General features: G+C 41.6%; 1 protein-coding gene and 1 long non-coding RNA gene across 4 annotated transcripts in view; one reads left to right on the plus strand and one right to left on the minus strand.

Annotated features, from left to right (window-relative positions):
- The window catches only part of STAMBP (STAM binding protein), a 26394-nt gene continuing 12543 nt past the window's right edge, over positions 1-13851 (plus strand). For 2 of the 3 annotated variants that reach the window (XM_077842924.1, XM_077842926.1), the window contains exons 1-4: positions 1-83; positions 1937-2154; positions 12675-12750; positions 13040-13135. In XM_077842924.1, the coding sequence (XP_077699050.1) occupies positions 1952-2154; positions 12675-12750; positions 13040-13135 (375 nt within the window). In that variant the 5' untranslated portion in view covers positions 1-83; positions 1937-1951. Of the gene's footprint in view, positions 84-105; positions 544-1936; positions 2155-12674; positions 12751-13039; positions 13136-13851 lie in introns of those variants that run through there. The other variant, XM_077842925.1, reaches the window with a different exon arrangement.
- The window catches only part of LOC144280664 (uncharacterized), a 22153-nt gene continuing 20967 nt past the window's right edge, over positions 12666-13851 (minus strand). Inside the window, exon 3 of the long non-coding RNA XR_013349084.1 lies at positions 12666-12849. This is a non-coding gene — a long non-coding RNA (uncharacterized LOC144280664). The remainder of the gene's footprint in view (positions 12850-13851) is intronic.

Consider the following 13851-nt stretch of genomic DNA (forward strand, 5'->3'; position numbering starts at 1 on the left):
CGGGCGCGGGCGCGGGCGCGGGCGCGGGCGCGGGCGCCGGATGTGACGTTTCCGGAAGCTCGGAGTGGCGTCCGCGGGGACAGGTGGGGAAGGGTCCCGGGAATGTGGTGGGAATCTGAAGGGGAGCGGCCGCGGTGACTGTGGGGCCTGCAGCCTTGTCCTTCCCCGCGCCCTCTGCCCGGCCCGCCGCGCCGCGAGCCCACTGACGGCTCCGGTCCCAGCCAGGCCCGGCGCGTCCCCGCCTGCCGCGCTCTGAAGACCCGAAAACCAGGATAATTTTGCCCTGGGTTGGCAACTTGGGCTTGAGGGCCTTCAAGAAGGGGGCCTCAAGCAGGTGTCAGGAGGGCCCTCCGCTCACGCTTGCCACTTCCTTTGACCTCCTCTTGGTCTTAACTCCTCAGCCCCTTGTGCCACCTTTGCCCCTTTTTGGGGATGCCGCATCTGCTCTTGGTGGAGGGGTGCGTAGCCTTCTAGCACCGGGCACCGCTTGCTGGTCCTGGGAGGGTCTTCCGTTCTCGACCCCGCAGATCCTCTTCCGCAGAGGTACTGAGGCACCACAAGCGTCAGTTAGCTTTAATGGGCTCTGGATCGAGTTTACGAATTAGGCCAGCTGGGAAGGTTTTGGAGTTGCTAGCGGCTTTCTGAGCCTCTACACCGGCCTTGGGGGAGATGGAATACCTCTGCATCCCCGGTCGTCCGCACAGCCTTTGTACCATTCTTGAGAGTGTTTGGAGAGGAAGTTTGGGGGAAGTGTGACCTCGAGCTAGAACTGGCCACGGGAAGCCTCTCTGAGGGAGGGCGCGGAGTGGGAAACAGAAAAATAGTGTATGGACAGATTAAACACATGTGAGGATTTCTGGGCAGGTCAGAATTCTGAGAGAACAAAAGATCTCTGTTGGGAAGGAGTCAAGTTTAAGACTAAAAAGACAAAATGGGGTCAATTGACATAGGGCCTTGAATTCCAAAACATATTCTTCGATAGTTTGTTTATTCTAGAGCATGCTGGCTAGGGTGTGCTGTAATTCAATCTGTAACGAATATCCAGATTCTTTTTGAAAATGATATAGACTGATACCGGTTGGGAATTGGAATCTAACAGATCGAGAAAGATTGTAGAATTACTGCAGTTTGAAATCCAGGGAGGGAAAACCCTTGGGTTTTTTGCTGGTCCATCTTTGCATCCTAAGTTATCTTTGTGCCCTTTTTTGTTATTTGAAGAGTGCTTAGTCTTTGAAGATAGATTTAAGTAAGGGTTTTGTTTTTTTTTTGTTTTTTGTTTTTGTTTTTTACATCTAAATTCCTTAATCTGACGTAATGAATGATGTTGTGGATTGACTGGAATAGTGTTTAAGTGCACAGAGCTAGGGTTGTGGGCATTCATTCCAGGCCATTTCCCCTTACCTTGTGCTCAGATATGAAAAAGTACACCACGGAAAAATGTTAAGTTATTCTCATTAAATAAAAATGAACAAACTTGAAATCAGTTAACAGTCCTCACGAAAGTTCATTGATATACTATGCCAAGTACTGGGTAGATGGAAGTGGGTAGCAGGTAGGAGAAATCATGCAAAAAATATAAGATGCCATTCACCCTTTTATGATACTGAGAGCAAAGCTATCTAATGATAGGGAATGATTAGTATGAAAGGTATAAGAGAACCCCCATTTCAGTTTTACTCCCTGTACCACCTAATTATGGCACAGGTATTGTAGGCTTTTGAGTTGGCCAATGCTTTTATCATTGTGATATGGGCTTCTTGAGGGTCTCAGCCTTCTTGTGGGAAAGAGACCTTATTTGATTCAAGCCACAGTGCGTGGTATTTTTCTCTTAATTTCTTCATAAGGTAGAAGTTTGTGGGATAACCATACCGTGTGCTAGGCTGTGCTGGGGTGATGAGAACCATGGTACTGACACCACCTGTTTTTTCTGTCTCAGAACTTCTTGGTCCTGATGTCTGACCATGGAGATGTGAGCCTTCCGCCCGAAGACCGGGTGAGAGCCCTGTCCCAGATGGGTAGCACAGTGGAGATAAATGAAGACATTCCACCCCGACGGTACTTCCGCTCTGGAGTCGAGATTATCCGAATGGCATCCATTTACTCTGAGGAAGGCAACATTGAACATGCCTTCATCCTCTATAACAAGTATATCACGTAAGACACCCCCGATTTCCTTTTTCTATTCCAGTGACTGATGTCTCACTCATTCTGCTCTTGTGCTCATTTATTCTGCTCAGAATTGCTAAAACTAGAGAACTTTACAACATCATTAGCATTAATCATTTTTGCAGGCAGCTCCTACATACTGTCCTTGACATTCAAAGTCATGAGTACTGGAAGTGTTATTTTCATGACTCAGTGATTTCATGAGTAAGAGACCTAGCTTTTTGGCCTGTGCCCATGTGGCCCAGCTGTTAGGCAAGAGAGAGGATGGTTAAGCTGTGCATGTTTTGTATTGATGAGTGTTTTTTGTGTCCTTTCTTTATTGAGGCAGCTAATCATAGGGTTATTATTGAAGTTTAGCAGAGCCAAAATTCCTCACCTCTACTTATTTTGTCACAAATTGAGTGATTCAAGAAAAAGGTTTTTCTTCTTAACCTTTATTATAATCATGCAAATCATCAAGTAAGTATTGACCACCTATAGTTTGTGTGGCTCACCATAAGACCTTTCCCTTGAGTTGCTCAGCACCTTAGGGTAGGCAGCATAAATAGAAAATAGTAGTGCAATTAACAGGGAACAGCTTCCAAAGCCCCAGTGATAATGAAATGATGTGTAATTTAGAAAGGGAATAATGTTAAAGGGTCTCATTTATCATCTTTAGCTTTGTTCTTTCATAATACCAGGACCTTTAGAAAAATAATGACTGTGATGTGTTTGTATGGCTCTTAATAGTTCATAGAATATTTTACCTGCATTGTTTCATTTGATCTTCATAGTTCTAGGTACATGGAGTAGGGCACATTGTCCTCTCATTCTGCGTGTGAGGAAATGGGCTCTGGGTTTAGTGCTTTGTTCCACACTTTAGAGTAACAAAACTCAGATCTTCTCTCTGTCTCTCTCTGTCTCTCTCTCTCTTTCTTTTAAAGTAGGCTCCATGCCCAGTGTGGAGCCCAATATAGGACTTGAACTCACGACTCTGAGATCAAGACCTGAGCTGAGATCCAGAGTCAGGTGCTTAACCAACTGAGCCACCCAGGGACCCCTAGATTTTCTAACTTTAAAAAAAAAAAAACTTATTAGAGAGAGGGAGCACGAGTCGGGAGGTAGGGGCAGAGGCAGAGGGAGAAGCAGACTCTCCGTTGAGCAAGGAGCCTGATGCAAGGCTCCATCCCAGGATCCTGGGATCATGACCTGAGCCAAAGGCAGATGCTTAATTAACCAACTGGGCCACTCAGGCATCCCCAAATTTCTAACTCTTAATTCAGGATTCATCTACAACATAGGTCTTGGGTTTTTTTGTTTGTTTTGTTTTTGGTAATGTTCTATGAGTTGGAGCTAGAGTTGAGACCATAGTTTTGAGCCACACTGACTATTTTTTGATTATTTTTATTTTTTGAACAGGTAACATGTACATATGGTGCAGAATGCAGAAGGCACAAAAGGGTATATATATATTTTAAAACTAATTCTCCCTATCCCTGCCTTTTTTCCAAACTCTCAGTGCCCTTCCCCAGAGACAATCACTTTTAATAGTTTCTTACATGTTCTCCCAGAAATGATAAATGCATTTCAGTTATATCATGTTAAGGTTTTGATCACATACTGCTCTGCAGCAGGGTTTGTCAACCTTGTTATTGTTGACATTTGGGGTGGAAGTAGTTGTTTGTTGTGGGTATTGTCCTGTGCATTGTAGAGTGTTTAATGGTATCCCTGGTCTATATCCACCAGATGCCAGTAGCACCCCTCACTCCCTCCCTGAGTTGTGACAACCAGAAATGTCTCCAGATACTACCTGATGGTCTCTAAAGGGCAAAATTGCCTTGGTTGAGAACCAATGCTCTACAGAAAAGTAGCATAGAAGTAGACTTCCTGGGATTTGTACTGTGATTTAAGAGTCCCTTTGGTAGAAAAAGAACAGCTGTTGTTTCTTTATTTTTTAAGTTTAGACGTAGTGCTTGTCTCCTTAGAGATTGTGCAGTCCACCCATGCCATCATGCCCTCTTATGTGATTTAAATGTTGATAAAGTTACATAGAATTATAATTACATTTTTGACTCTCTTTGCTATTTTTTTTTTTTTTTTTTTTTTAATTTATGATAGTCACAGAGAGAAAGAGAGGCAGAGACACAGGCAGAGGGAGAAGCAGGCTCTATGCACCGGGAGCCCGACGTGGGATTCGATCCCGGGTCTCCAGGATCGCGCCCTGGGCCAAAGGCAGGCGCCAAACCGCTGCGCCACCCAGGGATCCCGCCTCTCTTTGCTATTAAGAGTTTTTCATTCTTCAGCACAGTGGGCACAAAACTTATTTTCCTGAGAAGTTTCTTTGGCTACTGTCCTTTCTTCTGCTGCTGACCGAAATAGTATTCTTGTATATTTCCAGCAATCTGGTGGAGAGTTCTCCCAAAATGAGGCCCCAGGGCACAATTCTTCAAAGAATTATGGTTGAGAAAGTTAAATAGAATCATGGAATCACTCTATCAAATATTTTCTGGAGAACCTTCTGGGTCCTGTTGCCCCTCATAGAAAGTGCTTTGAGGGCAGGGACCATATTCATTCAACAAATATATATTGTGTACATTTGCCATGTACTTGGCACTGCTCTAGGTCCTGGATACATAGGAAGTAAAATGGCTCCTGCCCTTACTGATGTATCTTTCCAGTTATGGGAGAAGATAATAAACAGGTAAGCAAATAACTGTCACAAAGTAAGGCATATGCTAGGAAAGCAAGAAAGAGAGGGCTATGACAGAATAACCAAGGGTATCAAATAGAAACAATTTTACACTGAAACTTGAAGGGTGCCATAGAGTTGGTCATTCCAAGAGTATGGAGCAGAGTGTTTAAAACAGGCGTTACTGTGTGTTCAGAAGCTCTTAAGTAGAAATACCTTAGTGTGTCCTGAGGATTGAAAGAACACCAGTGTGTTTGGAATGGAGCAAGTGAGGAGGAAGAAGATGAGGCTGGAAAGGCAGATGGGGCCGAATCATGCAGGCCACGGTTAGGAGTTTGCATTTTATCTTGATAGAATTAGAAAGCCATTGCAGAATTTTAAGTGAGGTTATGACCTAATTTTACTTATATTCTAAAAATATAAATTTGGGCTATGATGTGGTATATAGTGGAGGATGTGTTAAGAGAAATCAGGGAGATTAGGAAAATCTTTTTTTTTTTTTTGAGATTTTATTTATTTATTCATGAGAGATACAGAGAGACAGAGAGAGAGAGAGAGAGAGAGAGAGGCAGAGACACAGGCAGAGGAAGAAGCAGGCTCCATGCAGGGAGCCCGATGTGGGACTTGATCCCAGGACTCCGGGTTCACGCCCTGGGCCGAAGTCAGACACTCAACCACTGAGCCACTCAGGCGTCCCAGATTAGGAAAATCTTATGGCGATTCAAGAGAGAGAGCAATGTCATGAAGGAGTGTGGCAGTATGAAAAGCAGCAGGTGGATTTGGCATTGTGGAATTAGAGCCCATGGGACTGACTGACATTTTGGCAAGGATGATGGTGTCAAGGTTGACCTCAGGTTTCTGCCCTGAGTAACTTAGGATGTGCTGGCCCATTTAGATGGGGAGAATGGTATAGAAAAGAGGTTGAGAGGGGATCCCTGGATGGCTCAGCGGTCTAGCTCCTGCTTTCAGCCCAAGGCGTGATCCTGGAGTCCCGGGATTGAATCCCACATTGGGCTCCCTGCATGGAACCTGCTTCTCCCTCTGCCTGTGTCTCTGCCTCTCTCTCTCTTTCTGTGTCTCTCATGAATAAATGAATGAAATCTTAAAAAAAAAAAAAAGAAAAAGAAAAGGGGTTGAGTAGGGAGGAGATTCAAGAATACAGGCCTGGCTTCTTTGACACAGGAAGGTGTTAAGTTTAAGATGCCTGTGAAATACGCAGTAGAAAGTTGGACATTCCAGCCTGAACTGAGGAGAGGTCTGGCTTGCAGATACAAACCCAGAAGTCCTTGGCATATGGGTGGTTCTGAAGCCATGAGAACTGCTAAGATCTTCTGGCATATAGGTCTTACTTGGGGGGGGTCCAGGAACCCCATGGGGATTCATTATAGAATTTAGGTTCCACAAACTTGGTTGGGAAAAACTTTTCTTATTTACTAACCTCTAACTGAAATTTAGCATTTCCTTCCATTTCACAGTAGCATTAATAATATTTGTTATATTGTCACCAATGGAAATTAATACACATTATGATGGATACTGCTATCCCAAAACAGCATTTATGCTTACCTCTACTCCTTAATTGCAATACAGTTATTAAAGCCATGATTAGATCCTGTTTTTTTTTAACATATTAACAGTATATCAATAAAGAAGCACATAGTGCAATTTCAAAAAAAAGATTATTTATTTATTTATTCATGAGAGAGAGAAGGAGAGGCAGAGACAGAGGGAGAAGTAGGCTCCATGCCAGGCTCCATGCCAGGAGCCCAATGTGGGACTTGATCCAGGATCTTGCCCTGGGCGGAAGGCAGCTCAACTGCTGAGCCACCCAGGCGTCCCCATAGTGCAATTTTTATATTTTGAAAACTGTATTTCAGTAGAATTGGTTTCTTTTGTAACTCTTCACATTTTATATTATATCTTTAAAAAATTATTCTAAGGAGTCCATAGGGTTCATCAGGTGCCAGGAAGATTCGTGATACATTGAAAGATCAGAAACCTTGTTAATAAGACTATAGAATAAGAAGACCCCTGAGGTTGGTTGGGTAGGGAGGGGCAGCAGATAAGACTTGATGGGAGATTTGAGAAGCAGCAGGAAATCCAGGAGAAAGTGGTGTCATGGGAACTAAAAGGCCAGTATATGCAGGAGAGTAGCAGTGTATCAGAATGGGTCAGATGGGGTAGGTGAGGTTTTGGGTTTGCTGTTGTGATGTGATTGGTGATCTTGGTAATCAGTTTCATTGGAAAAACTATGAAGACATTAGATTGGAGTGGGCTAAAAAGTGAGTGGACAATAAGAAAGTAAATACCAGGGACGCCTGGGTGGCTCAGCGGTTGAGCATCTTTCCTTTGGTTCAGGGCGTGATCCTGGAGTTCTGGGATCGAGTCCCACATTGGGCTCTCTGCATGGAGCCTGCTTCTCCTCCCTCTCCCTGTGTCTCTGCCTCTCTCTCTGTGTCTTTTCACGAATAAATAAATAAAATCTTAAAAAAAAAAAAAAGAAGAAGAACGTAAACACCATAGGTACAGTCTGGGGGTTGGCAAATTTTTTCTGTGAAGGGCCAGATAGTAAATGTTTCTGGCTTTGTAGGCCATTTGAACCTTGTCACAACCTCTGATTATAGTATGATAACACACGAACGAATGGGTGTGGCTGTGTTCCGACAAAACCTCACTTACAGATACAGATGGCAAGCCAGACTGGATATACTAGTTTGCCAAGCCCTGGCATAGATAACTCTTTGGAGGAGTTTGGATAGAGAGTAAGTGGAAAAATGAAGGAGTAATTGAAGGGGGACAAGGAGTGCATGAATATGTGGTATGTATTTTGAGATGGGAGATTCTGGAGTAGATTTTTTGCTGATGGAAAGGAACCTGTGGAGAAGGAGAAGCTGATGGGACAGCACAAAAAGGGCTTAATAGCAATAAACTCTTGAATAGCCAAGAGGGGGTAGGATTAAGAATACACAGATACTTAAATCAATTTCGTTCTATGACTTGAGGTTACTTTGAGTGACACGAATATCCATGTTAACAGCAAGATCAATATGGGGATCTGTCCCTGTATATGGTGTCCATTTATGGGACCATTTAGTACCATCAAGTGGGCCTGGAAGAGAGCTCAGGGAGAAGGAGGTGGGCTGCAGCAGCTCATTTACTTACTTTGTTAGATTTGGAGTTTAATTTGGAACTTTTGGATTGGCTTGACTGGAAGCAATAAATGTAGCTATTTTCATTTTTCTCACAGGTATCTTTAAGGCCCTAATTCTGATTTTGTGAACTGACAAGCTGTAGGACTTGCAAAAAACCTCTGGCTTAATATTCTCAGTCTGAAAAAAAAAAAAAATATTCTCAGTCTGTTTTTGCACCGCTTTTTACTTGGTATATTCTTGTTAGTAACAATGGCTCACTTTGGCAATTATTACAACTGAGGAAAGAGGAGGGAGGGGAGGAGGCATCTACCTTACTGCTCCTCTGCCTCCTCCACTATTGCAGGTCATTGCTCTAGACCTTTTGTGGATACTTTAATTCCGGATTTTAAAAGGCATGTTTGTTCTTTTCCCGGGGGCAGTTCAGGCATCTTAATGATCTGAAGCACATTTGCCTCTCAGAGGTTTTCCCTCCTGCAGGAATACTTTGCCTTTTGCAGACCCCAGTATAGCAGGATCTTCAGCATATTAAATCAGTACATATTTTCATGATGAGCACAGACAGTTATCCAGGCGGTGAATTCTTTCACAGCTTTTTATGGTCATTGACTAGGCTACATAGAAGGGAGTTACAGAGGACTTAGGCAATTCTTGTCTGCTGTGTGAGCCTCCTGTAACACAGACCTGCTTCCTGAAAATGATCTGTTACCTGTATTGAAAATGTTTTCCCCTGGGTTTGAGGCTTATAGACTGGGATCTCTGGTCATGCTCACTATAATCTATAATCCCATGTTATAGGATTTCTGCTTGACTCTGAATTTGTTATTTGTATAGAAAAGTAATATTCATGATTAAATTAAAACAATTTTTTTTCAAACCATCTGGCAAGAGAAATACTATAGTGGAAAGGAGAGTCATATCCACCAGAGATAACCACTGTTATTTCTTGTGTGTATAGGAAAATGTTTGTGTCCATGGAAGCACATAGGCTCACGTGTTTATTCCTTTTTTCTTAAAGTGTGAATGAAATCATACAATATATTTTATTTTACAACTTGCTTTCTTAACAGTCATATCTTTCCATATCAGGACATACTGATCCATCTCATTCTCCTCAGGGCTATTTCTTTTGCCTGGAACTGTGTTGTTCCAGACCTCCTCATGGCTTCCTCTCTTTTGGTCCTTAATTAAATGCCATCTTCTCAGCAATGCTTTTCTTAGCTGCCCTATCTAAAATCTCACTCCCTCTCCTGTCACTTCATGTTCCCCTTTCCTATTAATGACTTTCTCCTAGCTCTGATTATATATGTTTTCTTTTATCGTCTGTCTCCCTCACTATAATACACACCTTGTGGTGGGGAGGGATTTATATTCACTGCCAAATCCCCAGCCTTTACAATAATGCCTGACCCCACAGTAGGTGCTCAATAAATATCTGTTTAATGAATGAGTGAATTACTATGTTGTTGCAGCATAATTCATTACATAATCCCCTATTGATGGACATTTGAGTTTTTAGTTTACTTTTGTGACCAATGCTATACTGATGAGTCTTATATATATATCTTTGTACTGTTATGTAGGATAAATTCCTAGAGGTGAAATTGTGAATTTAAAATACAGAGTTTAAAATTTGAAGAGGTGTCTTCTTTCCCTATCCCCAGGAAAATTACAGTTCTGTAATAACACAGTATGTTATCAAATTTCAGTCCTGTTAAGAGTATATATGGACACCCATTTCCTTACATCCTTGTGTACACTGGTTATAATCAATCTTTAAGCCTTTGCCAATTTGATATATGGAAGTGGTACCTTATCTTAATTTGAATTTCTTTCATTATAAGTAAAGTTGATTTCCTTTTCTGCAAATCTCTTTTTATCCTCATTGTCCTTTTCTGCATATCTTTTTATCCTCATTGTTCTAAGTACCATCTTTGCTTTGGTACCCTCTCTAAGCTGCAACCAGATCTTACCCCAGAGAACAGTATACATCTGGGCCACTGGTATTCTATGTCTACAACACTTCTAGCCCTGGAGTTAACATCTTCCTCTGTTCTTGCTCACACTTTTTGTTTATTTATTGGTAAAAACAATCATATGGCATAATATAGCAATCACTATATATATATATATATATATATATATATATGCGCTATATATAGCATATATATCAAGCAGATGTTGGCTATGTGCTAGACACTGTGCCTGACTCTTTTTTTAATCTCTTTAAATGTCCCAGCAGCCCTATCAGGTAGCACTGGATTCTCTCTCTCTCTCTCTCTCTCTGTATATATATATATATATATATATATATATATAAACTGAAGTGTAGCGAGACTGGATAACTTTCAGGAGTTCACGCAGCTAGTAAATGGCCAAACCAGGATGTGAGCCCAGGCAGGGTGGCTCCAGAGCCTGCCTCCTCACCGCTGAGTGCTGTTGCCTCCAGTACAGACAATGGGTTATGTTGCCTGTTCTGTTTTCAAGAGACCCTTCTGTGCATATGTTTCTCATTCAGAAAATTGACTACAGTTGCTGAAACAAGAGAAAGATATTCATGTGTGCATCTAGAAGTGTTACCTTTACTTAAAAACTAGATTCCATTGCATGGTTCAAAATCAAAATAATAGGAAGAGGTATATGCTGAGAGGTTTCATTCCCACTCTTGTCCCATCTACTCTATTTTCCCTGCCCTCTACATTCCTTGGTTTCCTGTATTATTATTTAAAAGTAAATGTGTATGTACATACAGATAGAGAATTGTCCCCCTTCTTACATATCAGATGGTATACTGTATGCACTTTTTTATACTTTGGGCTTTTTTTTTTTCTCAGCTCATCTGAAGGTCTTAAGACCATTTTATGCCTCAAATATTTATTAAGTGCCTCTTCATACAGGCACTGTGCTGGCTTTAGAGGGACATGCAGAGGGCAGCCCTGGTGGCGCAGCGGTTTAGCGCTGCCTGCAGCCCGGGGTATGATCCTGGAGACCCGGGATCGAGTCCTGAATCAGGCTCCCTGCATGGAGCCTGCTTCTCCCTCTCCCTGTGTCTCTGCCTGCCTCTCTCTCTCTCTCTCTCTCTCTCTCTGTGTCTCTCATGAGTAAATAAATACAATCTTTAAAAAAAAAAAAAGGGACATGCAGAAAAGCACAAGATACAGGAATCTCTGGGCTCAGGGACTTCACAGCCCTTTAGGTTGAAAGCACACGTGAATATAAAGTGTGGTATTTATGTGACATGATACTGTCTTGGCTGATTCATTCTTCCATAGAAAGCACATTCAGCCTCCTAAAGTATGAGCAGGTAGCTTGGTCTTGTAGGGCCAGACAGAGCTACTGAATTATAGGTCTCTTGCACATATTAACTAGTCTTACTTATCTTAATATCTTTTTCAGGACCTCATGGGTGAACAAATGAATCTGTATTTATTCTAAATACAGACTTTAAGGAAACTGTTTTATATCTTTTTCATGAACCCAAAGGGAAGAGTTTTAGAATCATTTTTATTTTAGAATTCATCTCTGCCTGAAGGGTCTTGTCAGATTGGATTGAAATGAAAATTTCATATGCCTAATATAGAACCAAGAGAGGAAGCATCATCTAAAAAGAGTTTGCTTTCATGTGGGGTCGGCTTCTTTTCCTTACTAAGGCTTCCTCCTCCGTTTACTCCTACCCATGGCAGAAATTGGGAGTCAGTTAGTCCCCAACTACGGTATGGTATTTTAGAGCTGTGGGCAAACTCCCCTCAATTGATTTGTTTTGGGTCTCAGCTTATATTTATTACAACTTATTCTATTAAAAGACATCTTTGTTCAGTACCCCTCTAACAGTTCTAGGCATTCCAGGAGCCCTGTAGAGGCAGAGTGATATAGTGATTAGAAGAATAGACTCTGAAACTGGCCAACTGAATCTGCCACTTTGGGCTGTGACAAGTTACTGAACTCCTGTTTGTTTTCACTGTTCCCAAGTAGACGTCATAAATATTAGAGATCTGTGAGATGATTCGGTTTATTTTTCCCATTGAGCTTTACAGCCACAGACAAAACTGAAAGAGAAAATCTAGCACTTAGTTTCTCTAAGAACTTTCCATCAGGACCGTAAGGCACATCACATATGTAATATCCACGTATTACATGCCTACAACACATGTACTGTGTAAGCATCTCAGTGCTTAATATGATGCAGAGAATATCCTGCTTTGAAGGAACACGAATCCCAAAGAAAAAGAAGCAAAAGTTAAGATCACGGGGCTAGGGTAGTCATAAAACATGGGTTTTTCTCAGCCCCCTGCCCTTGGTTGCCAAACTTATTTGAAGAAGAATTTGTGACAGAGGCCCTTTCCTTTGGAAACCTGTCACTGTCATTATAACAAGAAAAATAATCTCTTTAGAGGTATATTTTTGGGCACAGGGTAGGTTTGCTTTTTTTCCCCCTCTTATCTTTTTAGTTGTGGGAGTTTAGTGCTTCCTGCACACCAGGTTTGGGAGAGGAGGGGAACGTAGGGTTAAAGGTGGGTGGGGAACATTGGGTTAAAGGTGGGTGGGGAACATGGCCAATGTGTGTGACCCCTCCCTGGCATGTCTGGAAACCCATCTCAACAGTGGCTGCAGAACAAGGCAATTGCTTTGCTTCAGAGTCTGTTGGACGTTTGGATATTTTGCATGATAATAATTCTGATCTGTTCCTTTAGGCTCTTTATTGAGAAGCTCCCAAAGCATCGAGATTACAAATCAGCTGTGATTCCTGAGAAGAAAGACACAGTAAAGGTGGGTCTTCGCTTTCACTGTTGCCCATCTAAAAGCTTCAAAGCAGCACAGACTCACTCCAAGGTAAAAGTAGTTGTGTCCGCATCTGAGCATCAAATCCTGCAATGGGAGATAAGGCCATTTCACCAGATCAGTTATGAAGTAGCAGGTATTGTACAGTAGGGGGTACTTTACATTGTTTTTAGAAACATTGTTATCATTGCCAAATTGACTTAATTATACTTTTTACTTCTCTACTTAATTAGCTGGGAATTATCCTCATTCTCAGTTTTCTATTTTTGTGTCTCAGAAGTTAAAGGAAATTGCATTTCCCAAAGCAGAAGAGCTGAAGGAAGAGCTATTAAAACGATATACCAAAGAATATATAGAATATAATGAAGAAAAGGTAAGTAGATAACACCAAAAGGAAGGAAATTATTTTGGTTTTTTAGGGTATGCCCTAGCATTGTAATATGATTTTTTTAGCAGATCCTGTGCTTTTAGTGGCATATTTTACTTCTTTCAGCAAAGGCCAGAAACTCAAAAGAATAGAACACAAGTGTTTAGGCTGAGGATTCTAATGCATATTTAGCCTGCTTGTCCCCCGAGGTGATTTGAGGGACAGAAAATCTGTTGCTTTTCTGCTGTATCTAGAATGAGAGCCTAAGAACAGTGAAAATTTTCATTAAAACATAGGTTTTTAGATCAGTGAACTTGGAGGTGTTGATTCACATTTGGTTATACCTGTTAATAATAACTGATTGTTTTTCAATCTATTTTCAATTGATTCTTGTTAGAAGAGTTAGTTAGAGCCTGTGGAGAAACTCCCAAAGCACTGTCTGTAGTCTGTGTCAGATGTGAATGTACGCTGCTAGCACTTCCACCTTATTCTGTAGTGCTCTGCTGAGTCCTATTCTGGACTCTAACATTGCAAATCAGCAGAGAAGTAAACAGATATGCAGTGATGCATATCTTTCTAAGGAACTGAGTGAGTGAAAACCTTACTGAAGGAGATTATTACTTGATATTTCTTGTTAGTTTAAAATATCATTCTCTTATTGAACTAATCACAAGGAAAATTTCAGAGGCTTCCTTTTGGGTTAAAATTCAATAGAGACCCCC

Source organism: Canis aureus, chromosome 12 (assembly GCF_053574225.1).
Source record: "Canis aureus isolate CA01 chromosome 12, VMU_Caureus_v.1.0, whole genome shotgun sequence".
Lineage (NCBI taxonomy): Eukaryota > Metazoa > Chordata > Mammalia > Carnivora > Canidae > Canis > Canis aureus.